Here is a 13,353-nt window from a genome sequence, read left to right as displayed (position 1 = left end):
ATCATAAGGGGTCTTTGGGCTGCACTTCGTCTGGCCCCTCACCTAGGACCTGTCTGCCTTGGGTGACCCTACTAGGGGCATGAAGCCCCTGACAGCATAGCTCCTAGGATCATTGGGACACTCAAACCCCTCCACCACGATAAGGTGGCAGCCTTATGTATTATGTATTGTTTGTTTTTTATTTTCAGTCGAAAATGGGATATGCTTCAGGAATTAATGCAAGACTACTATGGCTGCTGAAGTTATAATGAAAAAATAAAGACAGGGTCAGTGTTTGTAGAGACTGACAATAGTCACCCTTGTCTACACAAACACACACACTAACACAATGACTTCAGCCCTGTTGGACCCCCCACTACAGTACTCCCTCGGCTCCCTTTGACTCATGTGCACTGGCTTGTGGCTGACTAATTCTTATTATAAATGAAAGGTCCAGCATGACCTCACTCTTCCCTGTAAAGCTCTTTAACTCGCAGCCCTGAAGTCTCAGAGCTTTAACTGAAAGACACATTTCACCGGGGACTCCTACGATGTAGCCGTTGGTGCTGACAGCAGTTGTTCAACACGTGATGGTCAATTTCAGATTTTTTTTTAGATCTGTTATACAAATGGAGCATTTTTGATGCTTGTTTTAGCAATCACTTCCATATAGATTTGTCTTTTTTGTATTATTCTGGTTTTTGTCTTTCTTTCCTTGAATGACAAACTGACAAAACTTTGCACTCGACAAGAGAAACCTAGCATTTCATAAAAAATGACATTTTCTAATGAAGATGCAGCATTAAAATAAAATTACTATGAAAAGGTCCTGCATTAATAATTATGTTTAAGTATGTCTGTGTAAATTGTGTGCATAATCCTTAATGCTAAACATTTTTTTTCTCATATTTTTAATTGTGCTTTTGTTTTTAAAGCATCTTGATGATGTTTAGGAACCTATTTTTTAACAACTGAAACATGACATCATCCATGATGTTGCTATGAAGGAACAAAATTGAAGACTATGAGGCCACAACTGCTGGAGATAGAAAACTACTTTTTAATTTACTGAAACTGGAAAAGCTGCAGACGACAACCTGAACAAGAATATATGAAAGAAACTTGAGAAAAACCTGAATGATTTGAGAGCTGAGGAAGACAACACACTGTCAAAGAGTGAATGAAATCAAGAGGCATTCTGTATAGACTGAGTTTTTTTGTTTTGTTTTGTTTTTTCTGTTTTGGCTGCTCCCTTCGTCAGGGGTTGCCACAGCGAGCGAACTCCCACAAACAATTTGGCATTTGTTTCAATCCCCTTCCTGAAGCTCGAACTCGCAGCCTTAGGATTACCTGTATATACTGAAGGTTATGATCATAAAATAAAAACCAGCTGTACTGATGAGTGACCATGATCAGGCATGCCGAGGAAAGACAGTCAGAGCAAAACAGTTTCTACAAAATAAAAAAGTAAGTGAGGCTGGTGAAACAGACAAAACAAGAATAAAACAGTCCTATGATTGACCAAACCATAAACCACAAAGAAGAGAACAGAAACCATAGACTAAGATTGACTATAAAATCAGTTTTCATATTTTAAAGTATCTCCACTTTAGGAAAAAGATGAGAACACTACAAAATGATTCCCTATAAAACATAAAGGCCACATATAAACCTACCAAAATACCAAAACTTAGTTACTTTTGTTGATCATAAAAAACTTTTCCTCATGATCATCGTTTGATTTCCCTGCCTTTTTTATGTAGCAACACTGACCACTGTTATCCTGTATTATGGTGCATTTTATCTACTAGCTTCTCATTAAGGCTTTATTTGGAGATGAGCTTCTCTTTGAGTCCAAGTGACCCTCACACAGCTGACAATATAGCAGGGGCCTCTCTTACCCCGGCCACTGTGTATTGGGGTTATGTGCTGTGGTCCAAATGTCCCTGTGGCCAACGAGGACAACCCAGCCGTCACTCTCAATTACAGAGCTGAATATCTGCAGGCCAATAAATGATGCTCTGCAGAGGGGCCTGCAGAGTGTTCTGACTAAAGGCTGTTATATGTAGACAAGTCTGAACTGGTTAGTGAACTACAACTGCATACCATCACCCAAAGAGGAGCTGAGAGTTAGCTCATTTCGTAGGCAATAAACTGATGCTTTCTTTGTTTTTTCCTCAGGAATAAATGAGTTTTTGTGCTGACTGACTTGTGGTGGTTGCAATGAGTCATCAACGATTTGTATAAAAGCTGATTTAATGACTTTCTTGTATAATTATAAGACTTTCTTTGCATTTTAATAATAGGATAGTAAAAGCAGAGTGGAAAAGTTACAAGGTCTTCTGCATTTTCATTTTAATTGTCGTATTTGTTTTGCTAAAGCATTTTTAGCCAGCGACAAACCAGATTAGAATAAAAAATACATTGCTGTGTAGATATAACTGATCAGTGCATTAAATTTGCTTCTTCTTCAGGTGATATATTGTTTAAACAATACACAATACGGTAACTCTACAGGTGACGTGTCTTTTCTTTTTTGTGTGTTTGCTTTTGCCTCTGCAGGTCGGGATATGACCAACACAACCTTACCTGGGTATCCCCCTCACGTCCCCCCCACAGGCCAGGGCAGCTACCCCACCTCCACGCTCGCTGGAATGGTTCCTGGTGAGTCGGATGAATTGTCTTTGTTGTCATTAGTGTTGAGTCTTATGTCGCATCACCCTCAAAATGGGTAGAAGCTGAGAAGCAGAGTGAGGAGACTTTAATGGGAAATTATGCAAAAAGGCAATAAATATTTGTCTGCAGATAAAGAGGTGCACACTTCCTTGTATCATGTGTGTGTTTAGTATTAATTTAGACAAGATGAATCAGTAATCAAAGAAAGAAAGGACAGACTTGCTGTGTTGCTCCCTGGGTGTTCCCACCTGCTTGTCTTTGAAATAAGTAGGCCTGAGTTTTATTGCCTGAAATAATACAAAGATAAAAAAAAAATTGTACTTTATAGCTCCAGCAGCACATTTTAAGAGGGCCATTTTTTTTTTCTTTTTGTTGAAATCAAACCATATAAGTTACAAAACCAGCAGGCCATTTTTACTTTTGTTAACATTTTTAGAGTTTAGAGTTGGATTGACAAGCTAGCAGCAAGTCCAGTCGTGGCCAAACACAAAGTGGATTGCTGTCGTAAAACGACTTCAGTCTCAAAAATTTCATAAAAATTCATACAAACAGTTTTTTATAAACCTTTACATTTTCATCGGTTTGCATCACACAATTTATAATCAGAAATATTATGATTTTCCTGCCAGAAGTGCCCCAGGTGGCACCAGAAAGGCTACAGCTAGGTGCTGCTCTACGATTTGCACCTGCAAATAACAAGATAAATTAATGTAAATAACCGTATAATGTCAAATTAATAGTGTTGTAAAGCTTTGCATAAGTCGCTATGTCATTTTTGAGATCAGAGTTGTTTTAAAATGCACTCCTGATCTTAATAGCAACTAGCTTGCTGATGGGTTAGGGTCAGGGTTAAAGTTAGAACTGACCTCTTTTTCTTCCATATGAGTCCATTCAAAGAGCTATCTGCAACAGGTAAGATATGAGTTGTTCATAACATTTCTACAAAACCTCACTTCAAAGGATCTGAACTATCAGTCAATTTCATTGTACATTTTTATGTTGTTTTCTTTTGTAGACTTTTCAATATTGAGTACTGTAGTTATTTGAATGTGGCCTTTGGACATGTAAGTATTTTTAAACAAAATGAAACTCCAGATTAGTTTTACTATTTGAAAAATTGATGTGCTTTACATTATTTCCTGGAAACAGCTGAGTCTGTTTAACAGGGAACAGTAAAAACAAAGGCATACGTGGGAGCCTCCAGTGGCAGTCTGCCTTTATGTTTGGATTTTGGATGATAAAACTATTAAATCATGTGGGAGGAAAAGAGTCAAGTCAAACCCACTTTTACTTTCCATTTGTTCTTCTGCGGCAAACAAGTAAAAGATGAGCGCCCTAATCCCATGCCTTGTGATTATGTGTTAGAACCAGTTCATCCTATACACAACCACTAAGTTTTAGTGACAGGAGCAAAACACAGTTAAAGCAAAGCCATTTCTCAGCAGGCTCATATAAAATCCAGCCTTTACTGTCTCGTAAAGGCAAGAAACGTGTAAAACCAACAACAGTGTTCGCTGACATGCTCCAAGTTACTTTTCCTGCAATGAAAGTCTGTTGCAAGAAGGACCAAAAGGGGCTTCAGATTGGAGATGTTAAAACTCCCCTAAGAAAGGTGACAGAATTTATAGCACCAAATCAAAAATGTATGCATGAAACTGTTTATTACCACTCTGTATTTATTAGACTGGTTTGGAATATGCCGGAGGAAGAAGAATGGGCAGATATCCATAAATGGGACAGGGAAAGCCGCCTTCAGTGTCACATCCTGTATTGTTCAGTGTTGCATAACTTAAGTGAAATGAAAAAGAAATAAATTACTTGCTTGACTGGTTGCACATTGATGACTATCATTCCCCGCCTCAAATTGCATCCAGTTTTGAATGACGAGAGAAGACTGCATGTGAAGTGGTAGGGATTGAAATGCTAATTGATTTGTTGTTTCGTCTTGCAGGGAGTGAGTTTTCGGGGAACCCCTACAGTCATCCGCAGTACACAACTTACAACGAAGCCTGGCGATTCAGCAATCCAGCATTACTAAGTGAGTTTGAGACTTTATAAGAACAAGTATTTGGCTAATTACTAGACTCTTTTTCAGAAAAGAACATAGGATATGAGAGAATTGTCTAATTACAGGTTTAGTGTTTTTTTCTTGAACGATTTGGAGAGGCTCCTCACTCAAAGGTGCATTACAAAACGTTTTAATTAATACTTATGGTCATTCCATTGTTTAGCTAATCTTAAAGTTAAAAAATTAGTAGTAATGCATAATACAACCCAGTATGTACCAAGTATGTACCAGGTACTTATTCAGTACATGCCTAGTGCTTTCCTGATACCTACAGGAACAACCAGCATAATGGAGTGGCTTGTTGCCCTGTATTTACAGGCTATATACCTCGTAAGTACCAGGTACGTATCCAAAATGTGCCTGGTACGTACTGAGTACTCACCAATTAATTACTACCTAGAACATACCCTGTACATTCCAGGTGATAAGTTGACTTATGGCTTTTGCATTTAAATTTATAATAATATCGTATCCACCTTTTATAATATTTTATTATATATCAAGTATAAATCCAAAAACATGTCAAAAACAAAAACAACTGGACTTCTATTCTGTAGCTGAAGACATCTAAATTTGAAAAATAGAAAAATAATTGCTTTTTTAAAAATTGAGAAAGCTCCTCAGATGAAAAGTGAAATATCTTCAGCTACAGAATAGAAGTCCAGTTGTTTTTGTTTTTAACCTTATTTGGGGGATTTACCATGTCCTGGATGACCGAGAATCTACACCAGCACATCAGAGAATAAAGAAACAAAAAATAGTCCAAATTTCTCCCATTTTTACAGATGTTTGTCCCTCAGGTTAGACCAGATAGTTGAAACAGGTGAAAAAAGCTGCCAGTTCATCATACGGTCAAATTACAAATGTAGACTCTCCCGGTCCCAATAAAAACTGATACTATGTGGTTGCATGGGTAGCCAGTGAATAAAAATGCAATGTGTTATTCCTAATTATGTTTACCAACACTGTTAGACACCAACATTTATGGTGTCACACTTTCCAGGTAGTTCAGTACAATGAAATACCCACTGATTATCCTTACTTTGTGTAAAAGAGAGCAAACAGTAAGTGGTAAATGCTGTCTTTCCAAACTGTGTACGAGAACTTGAACTAAGAGGGTTGGTCAGCAAGTGTTACTCTATATTTTCAAAACTTAATTTGATAAATGGCAGTAAAAGCTTTATTTGTTGTTTCAAATGGTTCATTCTTCTGTTAACTTTCAGGTTCCCCTTATTATTATAGTGCCGCATCGAGAGGCTCCGCCCCTCCCACTGCTGCCACTGCCTATGACCGTCACTAGTTACCATGGAAACCAAATCAACCTGCAGGACCATGGCCTCAGCCTCCATATTGCCCCGGTGTGAACAGCACGGTCCACTGGACTCTGAGCAGCAGCGCATACAATGTTCCTGGCTCACTCACAAGAAAAAAAAAAAAGAAAAAAAATTAAAAAGGAAAGAAACTTTATAGTTTTTGGGATTCAAGACAACTGCTTCTTTCTTATTGCATCTTTTTCTTTCTTTTTTTTGGACATTCATAGCCAAAAGAATAAAACTCAAAGACATCATGATGGACATTGAATGATTTTTATTTTTTCACACTCATAATTAAACTAATTGAAGTGTTCTTAGAAGAATAAAAAAGAGAAACATTCAGACAAAAATACCCAGGATTTATTTCCCCTTTCCTGCAGTGTCACACTTTTATCCCACGGTGGATCAGTACTGTACATTCCTCGTCTCAATGGGTCTCAGATGGGACACTGTCCAGAGCTCAAAATGTATCCGCAGTAGTTTTTTTTTTTTTTTTTTATTCCTGTTTTCCATTTTTTCTCCCACTTGATTCAAATTGCAATGCACAGAAATCGGGAGGGGAGATTAACAGCGACACACGCAGGCTGTGGCAGTTGGTTTTATCCACTGGAACGGGCGCCGACCAAACCTTCAGCATGAGTAGATCGACCTCTTTTGATGCCATGAGAAGATTAGGACATGCTCTCTGTGATACACAATCAACATGTAAAAATAAAAAAAAATGAAATAAACGACAGTTCAAAAACAGAAGGAGCCATGCTACTATAGCACCATGGCTCCATATTTGCAAGTAAATATATTCTTGAAATGTTTTTTGTTTTTTTAATAATTATTATTATTTCATTTTTATAATTTGTAACAACTAAATTGCAGACTGCTTGGCTAGTGTATGACTAGTTCTTTTTTGTCAGGATTTTGAAGTTAATCAGGCAAAACCTTTGAGTGTTTTTGGTTTTTCCTTCTTTTTTTTTTGTTAATTTTGCACTATTTTTGATGGTTTGCAACACTGGAGCATTATTATGCAGAAAAAAATGTGCATTTTTGCTTTATTTTTTAAGAATTGACTGTAAATCTAATAAGTCTCAATCTGAAAAGGCACTTACATTTTTACAGTTGTAATCCAAGGCCTTTCATGTCACTGACTTGACGTGCACTATCCTATTTTATGTTCTCACGACTTCCATTTCTGTTTAGTTTATTAAGTCTTTGGCATTCAAACACACACACAAAGGATTTAATAGCCATTCCAAGTCAAACTACCATCACCGTTTGTCTAATTTGTTAACAGAAGTGTCTGAATTCACTCTGATTTGATGATTCTGACGAAGACGTCAAAAAGCAGGGCGACGGTTTCAGCTAAATGCCTTAAACATGTTCCCTCGCAACTTTAGCTCCCTCACATGTTTCAGGCTCAGTCGTTTCTTTCAATAAAGCTGGAATGAGAGTTTCTTCATCTGTCAAGTGAATGTATTTGCGTTTGCCAAAGACTTAGTTCTTGTTAATGTTTATTTACAGGCTGCCAATACGCGTCACGAGCAGTATTATTATTATTATTATTAATATTATTATTATGATTAGGAATCGCCCACAATGTTCATGAGGGGAAGTATATGTATAAATTCTATGCAGTGCAGAGATGGTCATCATATGCATATTCAGCTGTAAACCTAAAGGTAGGTGGAGTTTATTTAATGTTATGTTATTTACAAATTGTTCATTTTGTAGAAGCATTTTTTTTTGTTCGTTTGTTTGTGTGTGTGTGTGTGATGTGAAGACACTTCTCTGTAAATACAGCAAGGAAAAAAAATGTCTTTCATGTTCATGGGTATTATCACTTTCATTATGCTGGTATCACTTGTACAATAATAAAAGTGTCTGAAATCTTTTATGCAAACAGGTCTGCATGGTGTGACTGACTGAAGCCATAAAATCAGAATCAACAACATTTCCAAGACTCACTATATAGTAATATTTAATTTCAGCATATTCTATTTTTTCTTCTTTTTTGCTATTAACACAGCTTATTGTCACTAGCAACCATAAAATCAATTCAGTTCAATTTTATTATACTTCATTATTCCCCATGGGGAAACTGTTTGGTTACATCACTCTAAAAGTAGAATAAAAGTAAGAGTAAATTAAAAATACAAGTAAAAACACAGTCAGGACTCAATATAATTGTTCAACAAATTACAGATTTCACATACTATAAGGAGTAGATTTTGGAAAATTTGGTAATTATTCTCGTATGGCGTAATTTGGAAGAAAATATTAAAATTTCACAATAAACTGAATGTAAATGTTTGGAATAGACTTTAAATCAATTTAGTAGTTGTAGTCATCAGTGTCACAGTTTGATGTTTAATTTTAGAGAAAGAGGAAAAAACTATGTCCTGTTTCAGTTGATTTGTCAAATTATATTGAGTTAGAATAACACTTTTTGGAAAATGTGGTTGAACTCTTTTTTGTTTACTTTTTGAAAAAATAAGTCAGTCACGTTCAAATTACATATTCATAAAACTTGAGTAATACAGTAATAATGTACAAAAATACTGGATCAAAAAATGATAACACAAAAATAAAATCTTTATTTGTCCCTCATGTGTTCAGTTAGCAATTATTTAATGTTTGTTTACATATTAATAGCAAATGTTTTAACATTTTTGGGGGATACTGGGTAATTAAAAAAACATTTATTTAGACCAGTTATTGTTATTACAATATATAGTTTAAGTAATTTAAGACTGATTAAATAAATAAGAAGAAGCACTTATCTTGAAATGAAAATAATAGTATAAACAGGGCATTTTAAATTTATTGAAAGTAATACATAAATAAAGTCAAATAAAGTCCCATATACTAAATATATTTAATCAGCAATAAAGTGGTATTTGTGGCTTTTACCAAATTTCTCAGACGCTGAGCTTGAAGTATTTCTCACTGCCTCAAAATGTTTCTGCAATCATTAAATTCAACTAAACTAAAAAAGAAAAGGAGCATTTGGTAAACTAAATAGACCAGTCCTGAAGTTTGACCCAAGGCACTTATACTGATGTAGAATACAAAGATCGTGTTTACATCTATATATATATATATATATATATATTTATTTGCAAGATATAACCACAGTTATATATCATTTTATTGATTTTAACTAAATTAAAGTTAATAAACTGCTCTTTAAAAATGATGAAAACACAATATGATGTCTACAAATTTGGCTTGAGCCAAAAACTTTGCAATGAAGACTAAATGTGTTTCAAAGTCAAAGAGCCGATTCAAGATATGTTTATGTTTCAGCAGTAAAGATCACAAAAGTCGAGAGAGACCTGCACACTGAGAATGCCTCTGAATGTTTTTTCCATGATGTGGATCACTGAGCAGCACATAAAGTGTTTAACCTCTCCTCGCTTTGTAAAGCTGAATTAATTTTTCTAGCAGTGTGCCTGAATTCAATTTGTGCTAAGTTGCAGGGAGAGATTTATGCATAAAATCCCTCTCAGAGCTTCTTTTTCACTCTTTCTTTGCTTCGTAATCCCTCTGCCACTGCCGCCTTGTATGACTTAGTTATATCATTATTGATTTATGACAAGTGGACACTGGTTTGATTAGAGCGCCGTGATTTGCAAAGGATTTGGGCAGCATGTACATTTGAATTAATGTCAGCTGCAGTGGGATTGTATAATGAAGCAACTCAAACATTTTTGGCTTCACATACTGTTTTCAAACTTGTTTAAATGGCAGAAAAGTGAGTTGAACCAACTGAATTTAAGACCAACTGAGCCGTTTTATTAGTTGTTGCATCTTGATAACTTTGACTTGTGAAGCTGAGGCTTTTTCTCTTCTTTATAATTCAAATTTTCTACCTTTTGTTTATTTCATATGTAGCCTATGAAGCATCAAAGCCGATGTTCTGTCAGTGTCAAACCGTCGTGTACGTTTGTCATTCACAGTCCTACTTAAAGAGGGAGGTTGAGACAAGAAAATGGAGTTCCACTCTTTCCTTTTTGCAGCTGACAATTCCCAGAAGTAGAATTATTTTATTTAGAGGGAAACTTTGTGACACTTTCCTGTCCAAATTGGCATCTCTGGCTCTCTCTTCTGAAACCAATAAAGTGGGAACATGAATGCATCTGTCAATCAAGCTCAACCTGACTGCAGCCTGCCAGATGACAACATATAAATATATAACCATATAGATATAAAGAGCAGAATGATCTGATTTCCTCTAATCAGCACCTTCCTCAATGTTTTCTCATGAAACTTTTAGTATTTAAAAACTGGTTGTTGTTGGCAATATTTATCTTCAAAAACAAAAAAGTAGAGTTAAACATTAAAAAGAAAGATTTTTTAATCCAAATAAAAACTAGGCCAGTAATCAACATAATGCTAAAGTGCTGAAACCTTGATTTATTACATTTGGACAAGAAATTTTCATTTCTTTAAAAGAAAATCATCTATTTACTGCCTTACTGCATAACGGTATCTAGTTTTCTGTTGAGCTTTAGAGCTCTCTGTCTAACTGAGATTAATGTTTTATTCCTGATTTGGTACGTAGTAATTACATTTATTGATAAAACTCATTCTACATATTGCAGCTCAGAAAATCAAATCATGACTAAATGTTGGACAGGATAAAAATGCCCACATTTGGAAGTATCTCAAAATTTCTACTAGACAAAATAGCAGTCAAAATAATTGTCAGTATTGATGTGTTTCTGTATTTTTGTTTCTCTATCATATCTTCTTTTCAGTGGTGCCACAAAGGGGGGACAGGGGAGGGGGCACCTCTAAATTTGCTGGTCCCCCCACTGGACCCCCTTGTCCAAATAGTCTTAACCTCCTGGGCCATGAGCCTTTGTTTGGTGTGCTTTTTTACACTTTTCTTACTTATTTGGAATTAGTACCTTTTAACAATAACAAAAAAAAACAAACAATTAAAACAATTAAAATTGAAAAATAAATATATAATTTCAAAATTACAATGGAAAAAAACATTATTTGTTTTGGTGGGCTGCCCCAAGATTATCAGTAGCCTCACGTCTGGCTATTCCTTTGAAAACAACTGAAAACATTTGAGTGTGTATTTTACAAAAATGTGAATATTTGACAATCATTTAAAACTTAAAATTATAAATAGAAAATGCCTGACACCTACAGATAGATAGGTGTTTCTTTTGTGTGTTTTAGCATAAAAATGCATACAAATTTGCTATCAGAACCTATCAAAAAAGAAATTCTCAAACAAAGGCAAAACTTTTAGTTTCATGGCAATTAAATGCAAAAGTATTTTCCTGTTATTCTGAAACTAAGATCTTGCTGAACACACTGAATATACTGTATATACATATAGCTATGCTGTATACTGTATATATTTTTAATAAAAGAGAATAAATCTTTTAATTTTAACATGCCAATTAAATAAAAAAGTATTCTTAACTTGAATTAAAACTATAGCATATTTCCACATTTATGGTAAAGTTGTAGACATTTTGCATGACTTAATTTAACATTTCATGTAAATTTATGACACTAAGAATTATAACTCAATGGAAAATCTTCAATTTGACAATGATCAGGTAAAGATCATTTTCACCTTTCATGTTCAGAATAGTGTAAATAATATTTTCTTGTTCCTTTTAACTACTGTTTTGCTATTTTTAACCATTAGTTATTGCTTTGCTCATTTTAGCATTTAGCTACACCTTTGTTAATTTAGATTTTAGCTACTGTTTTGCTTTTTTAGGTTTTGGCTACTGCTTTGCTAAGGTCAGTATTTACCAACTGTTGTGTTAGTTTTAGCTTTTAACTGTAGTTTTGTTGATTTCAGTTTTGTACTGTTGGATTTTTATTTTAATAACTCAGTTAACGATTCATTCTGCAACAAATTTAACAGTCATTTAACACTCAACACAGCATTTTTTTCAAAAGATGTAGTTTTTTTTTTTTAAAGAAAATAATCGAGACACAAGTTATATCTCTGTAAGACCTTTGACAGCAGTACAAAAAAGCCTTCAGAGATCCAGATCTTTTATTAGAGAATCTCATCGTGCAGAACTTGAAACCACACCTCCTACCTAACTGTTGACCTTTTGAGTCACTCCACGTTGACACATACCAACTGAACACTCTTTTTGTGCGATTTGTACAGTGGTTCTTTGAATGCACCGCTGCAATTGAATTATAATTTGGTTACTGGTGTGTCAAATGTACAATAAATCCTCAGGATGTTATCATTTGTGGTGACATCCGAAGAAGACGACGAGAAAGGGAGGGGAGAGAATATGAAAATGCATTTCACGTCTTCATATTATCTGAGTGTCATCCGAGTGGCGGTTTGTGAAAAGAGGGAATGGATCTGCTGCTTTATGTGCTGTATCTAATTGGATATGGCAATATATAATATGATTCTCCAGTATCCATCAATTCCTGTGTTAGACCTGTTTGCACGGCCGTGTCAGAGGGGCAGCCTAGCTTGTTATGATGCGTGAGCGGCAATTATGAGGTAATTTTTGACTCTTGCTGTGTGAGGCCATCCAGAGGATACTTGAAGGGAAGTTCCTAATGAGTGAGCATTGATTGATTGGACGTAATAAGTGCCCTGCTTGACTGAAAATGAGTGTGAGAAAACGGGATAGGGGGGAAAACGGTGGGAGGGCAGTCGGTTTGGATGACAGTAAATTTCCAAATGAAGCAAATGACCGCCTATTAGAGATCTGTATAGGTGAGCGCCACACCTCTGCCAAAACTGAGCTGGCTCAGCCCCTTGCCAAACCTCATTTACACTTCACCAGTAAATAATTACCCTAATGGCTATTGTGTGATACATGATGCAATTAAACCCTGATACAATGCACCTTGCTTAGTGATCCTGTCAGCTTCCACATACTGTAACAGGCGCTGGTGGTCCTGGGCTAATAGTTCTTGCTACCTGACTCGCCAGTAATGGGGATATCCTCCAAAGCAGACAGAAGAGCTCCCTAATCAGCTGGATCTGTCAGGCAGGCGTGTTTGTTTGCAACCAGGAATGGGGGCGGGGGCAGCTGGGAAATATTCAGAGGAAAGTAAAGCAGGAAAGCAGATTTTGATGCAGGCTTTTCCTGTTAGCAGAGGGGAAAAATGGGGGATAATGGAAGTGGGTAAAGAGAAGAGGGCATCCACCCCCTTCCCTTCCACCCCCTGTAACCCCAGCTTCTCCTGTAGCTTCCCTCCCACCCCCACCACCTCCACCACCAGCACCACGCTCCCAACACCCCCAGTCACTGTCAGGCCAAACACATGATGAATTGCCCTGTCAACAGAATTCATTCAGGGACC

At 36.0% G+C, this 13,353-nt stretch overlaps 1 protein-coding gene across 7 annotated transcripts in view; it reads left to right on the top strand.

Annotated features, from left to right (window-relative positions):
* Positions 1–7,922, top strand: part of pax2b (paired box 2b) — a 31,768-nt gene extending 23,846 nt beyond the window's left edge. For 4 of the 7 annotated variants that reach the window (XM_017439153.2, XM_017439134.2, XM_017439144.2 and 1 more), the window contains exons 8-10: positions 2,542–2,643; positions 4,607–4,693; positions 5,966–7,922. In XM_017439153.2, the coding sequence (XP_017294642.1) occupies positions 2,542–2,643; positions 4,607–4,693; positions 5,966–6,087 (311 nt within the window). In that variant the 3' untranslated portion in view covers positions 6,088–7,922. Of the gene's footprint in view, positions 1–2,541; positions 2,644–4,606; positions 4,694–5,946 lie in introns of all 7 variants that reach the window. The other 3 variants (XM_017439179.2, XM_017439170.2, XM_017439161.2) reach the window with 1 other exon arrangement.
* The last annotated feature ends 5,431 nt before the right edge of the window (positions 7,923–13,353 follow it).

This window comes from Kryptolebias marmoratus, linkage group LG17, assembly GCF_001649575.2.
Source record: "Kryptolebias marmoratus isolate JLee-2015 linkage group LG17, ASM164957v2, whole genome shotgun sequence".
Classification (NCBI taxonomy): Eukaryota; Metazoa; Chordata; class Actinopteri; order Cyprinodontiformes; family Rivulidae; genus Kryptolebias; species Kryptolebias marmoratus.
The sequence above is the reverse complement of the archived record's forward strand: the minus strand, read 5'-3'. Positions and strand labels throughout refer to the sequence as shown.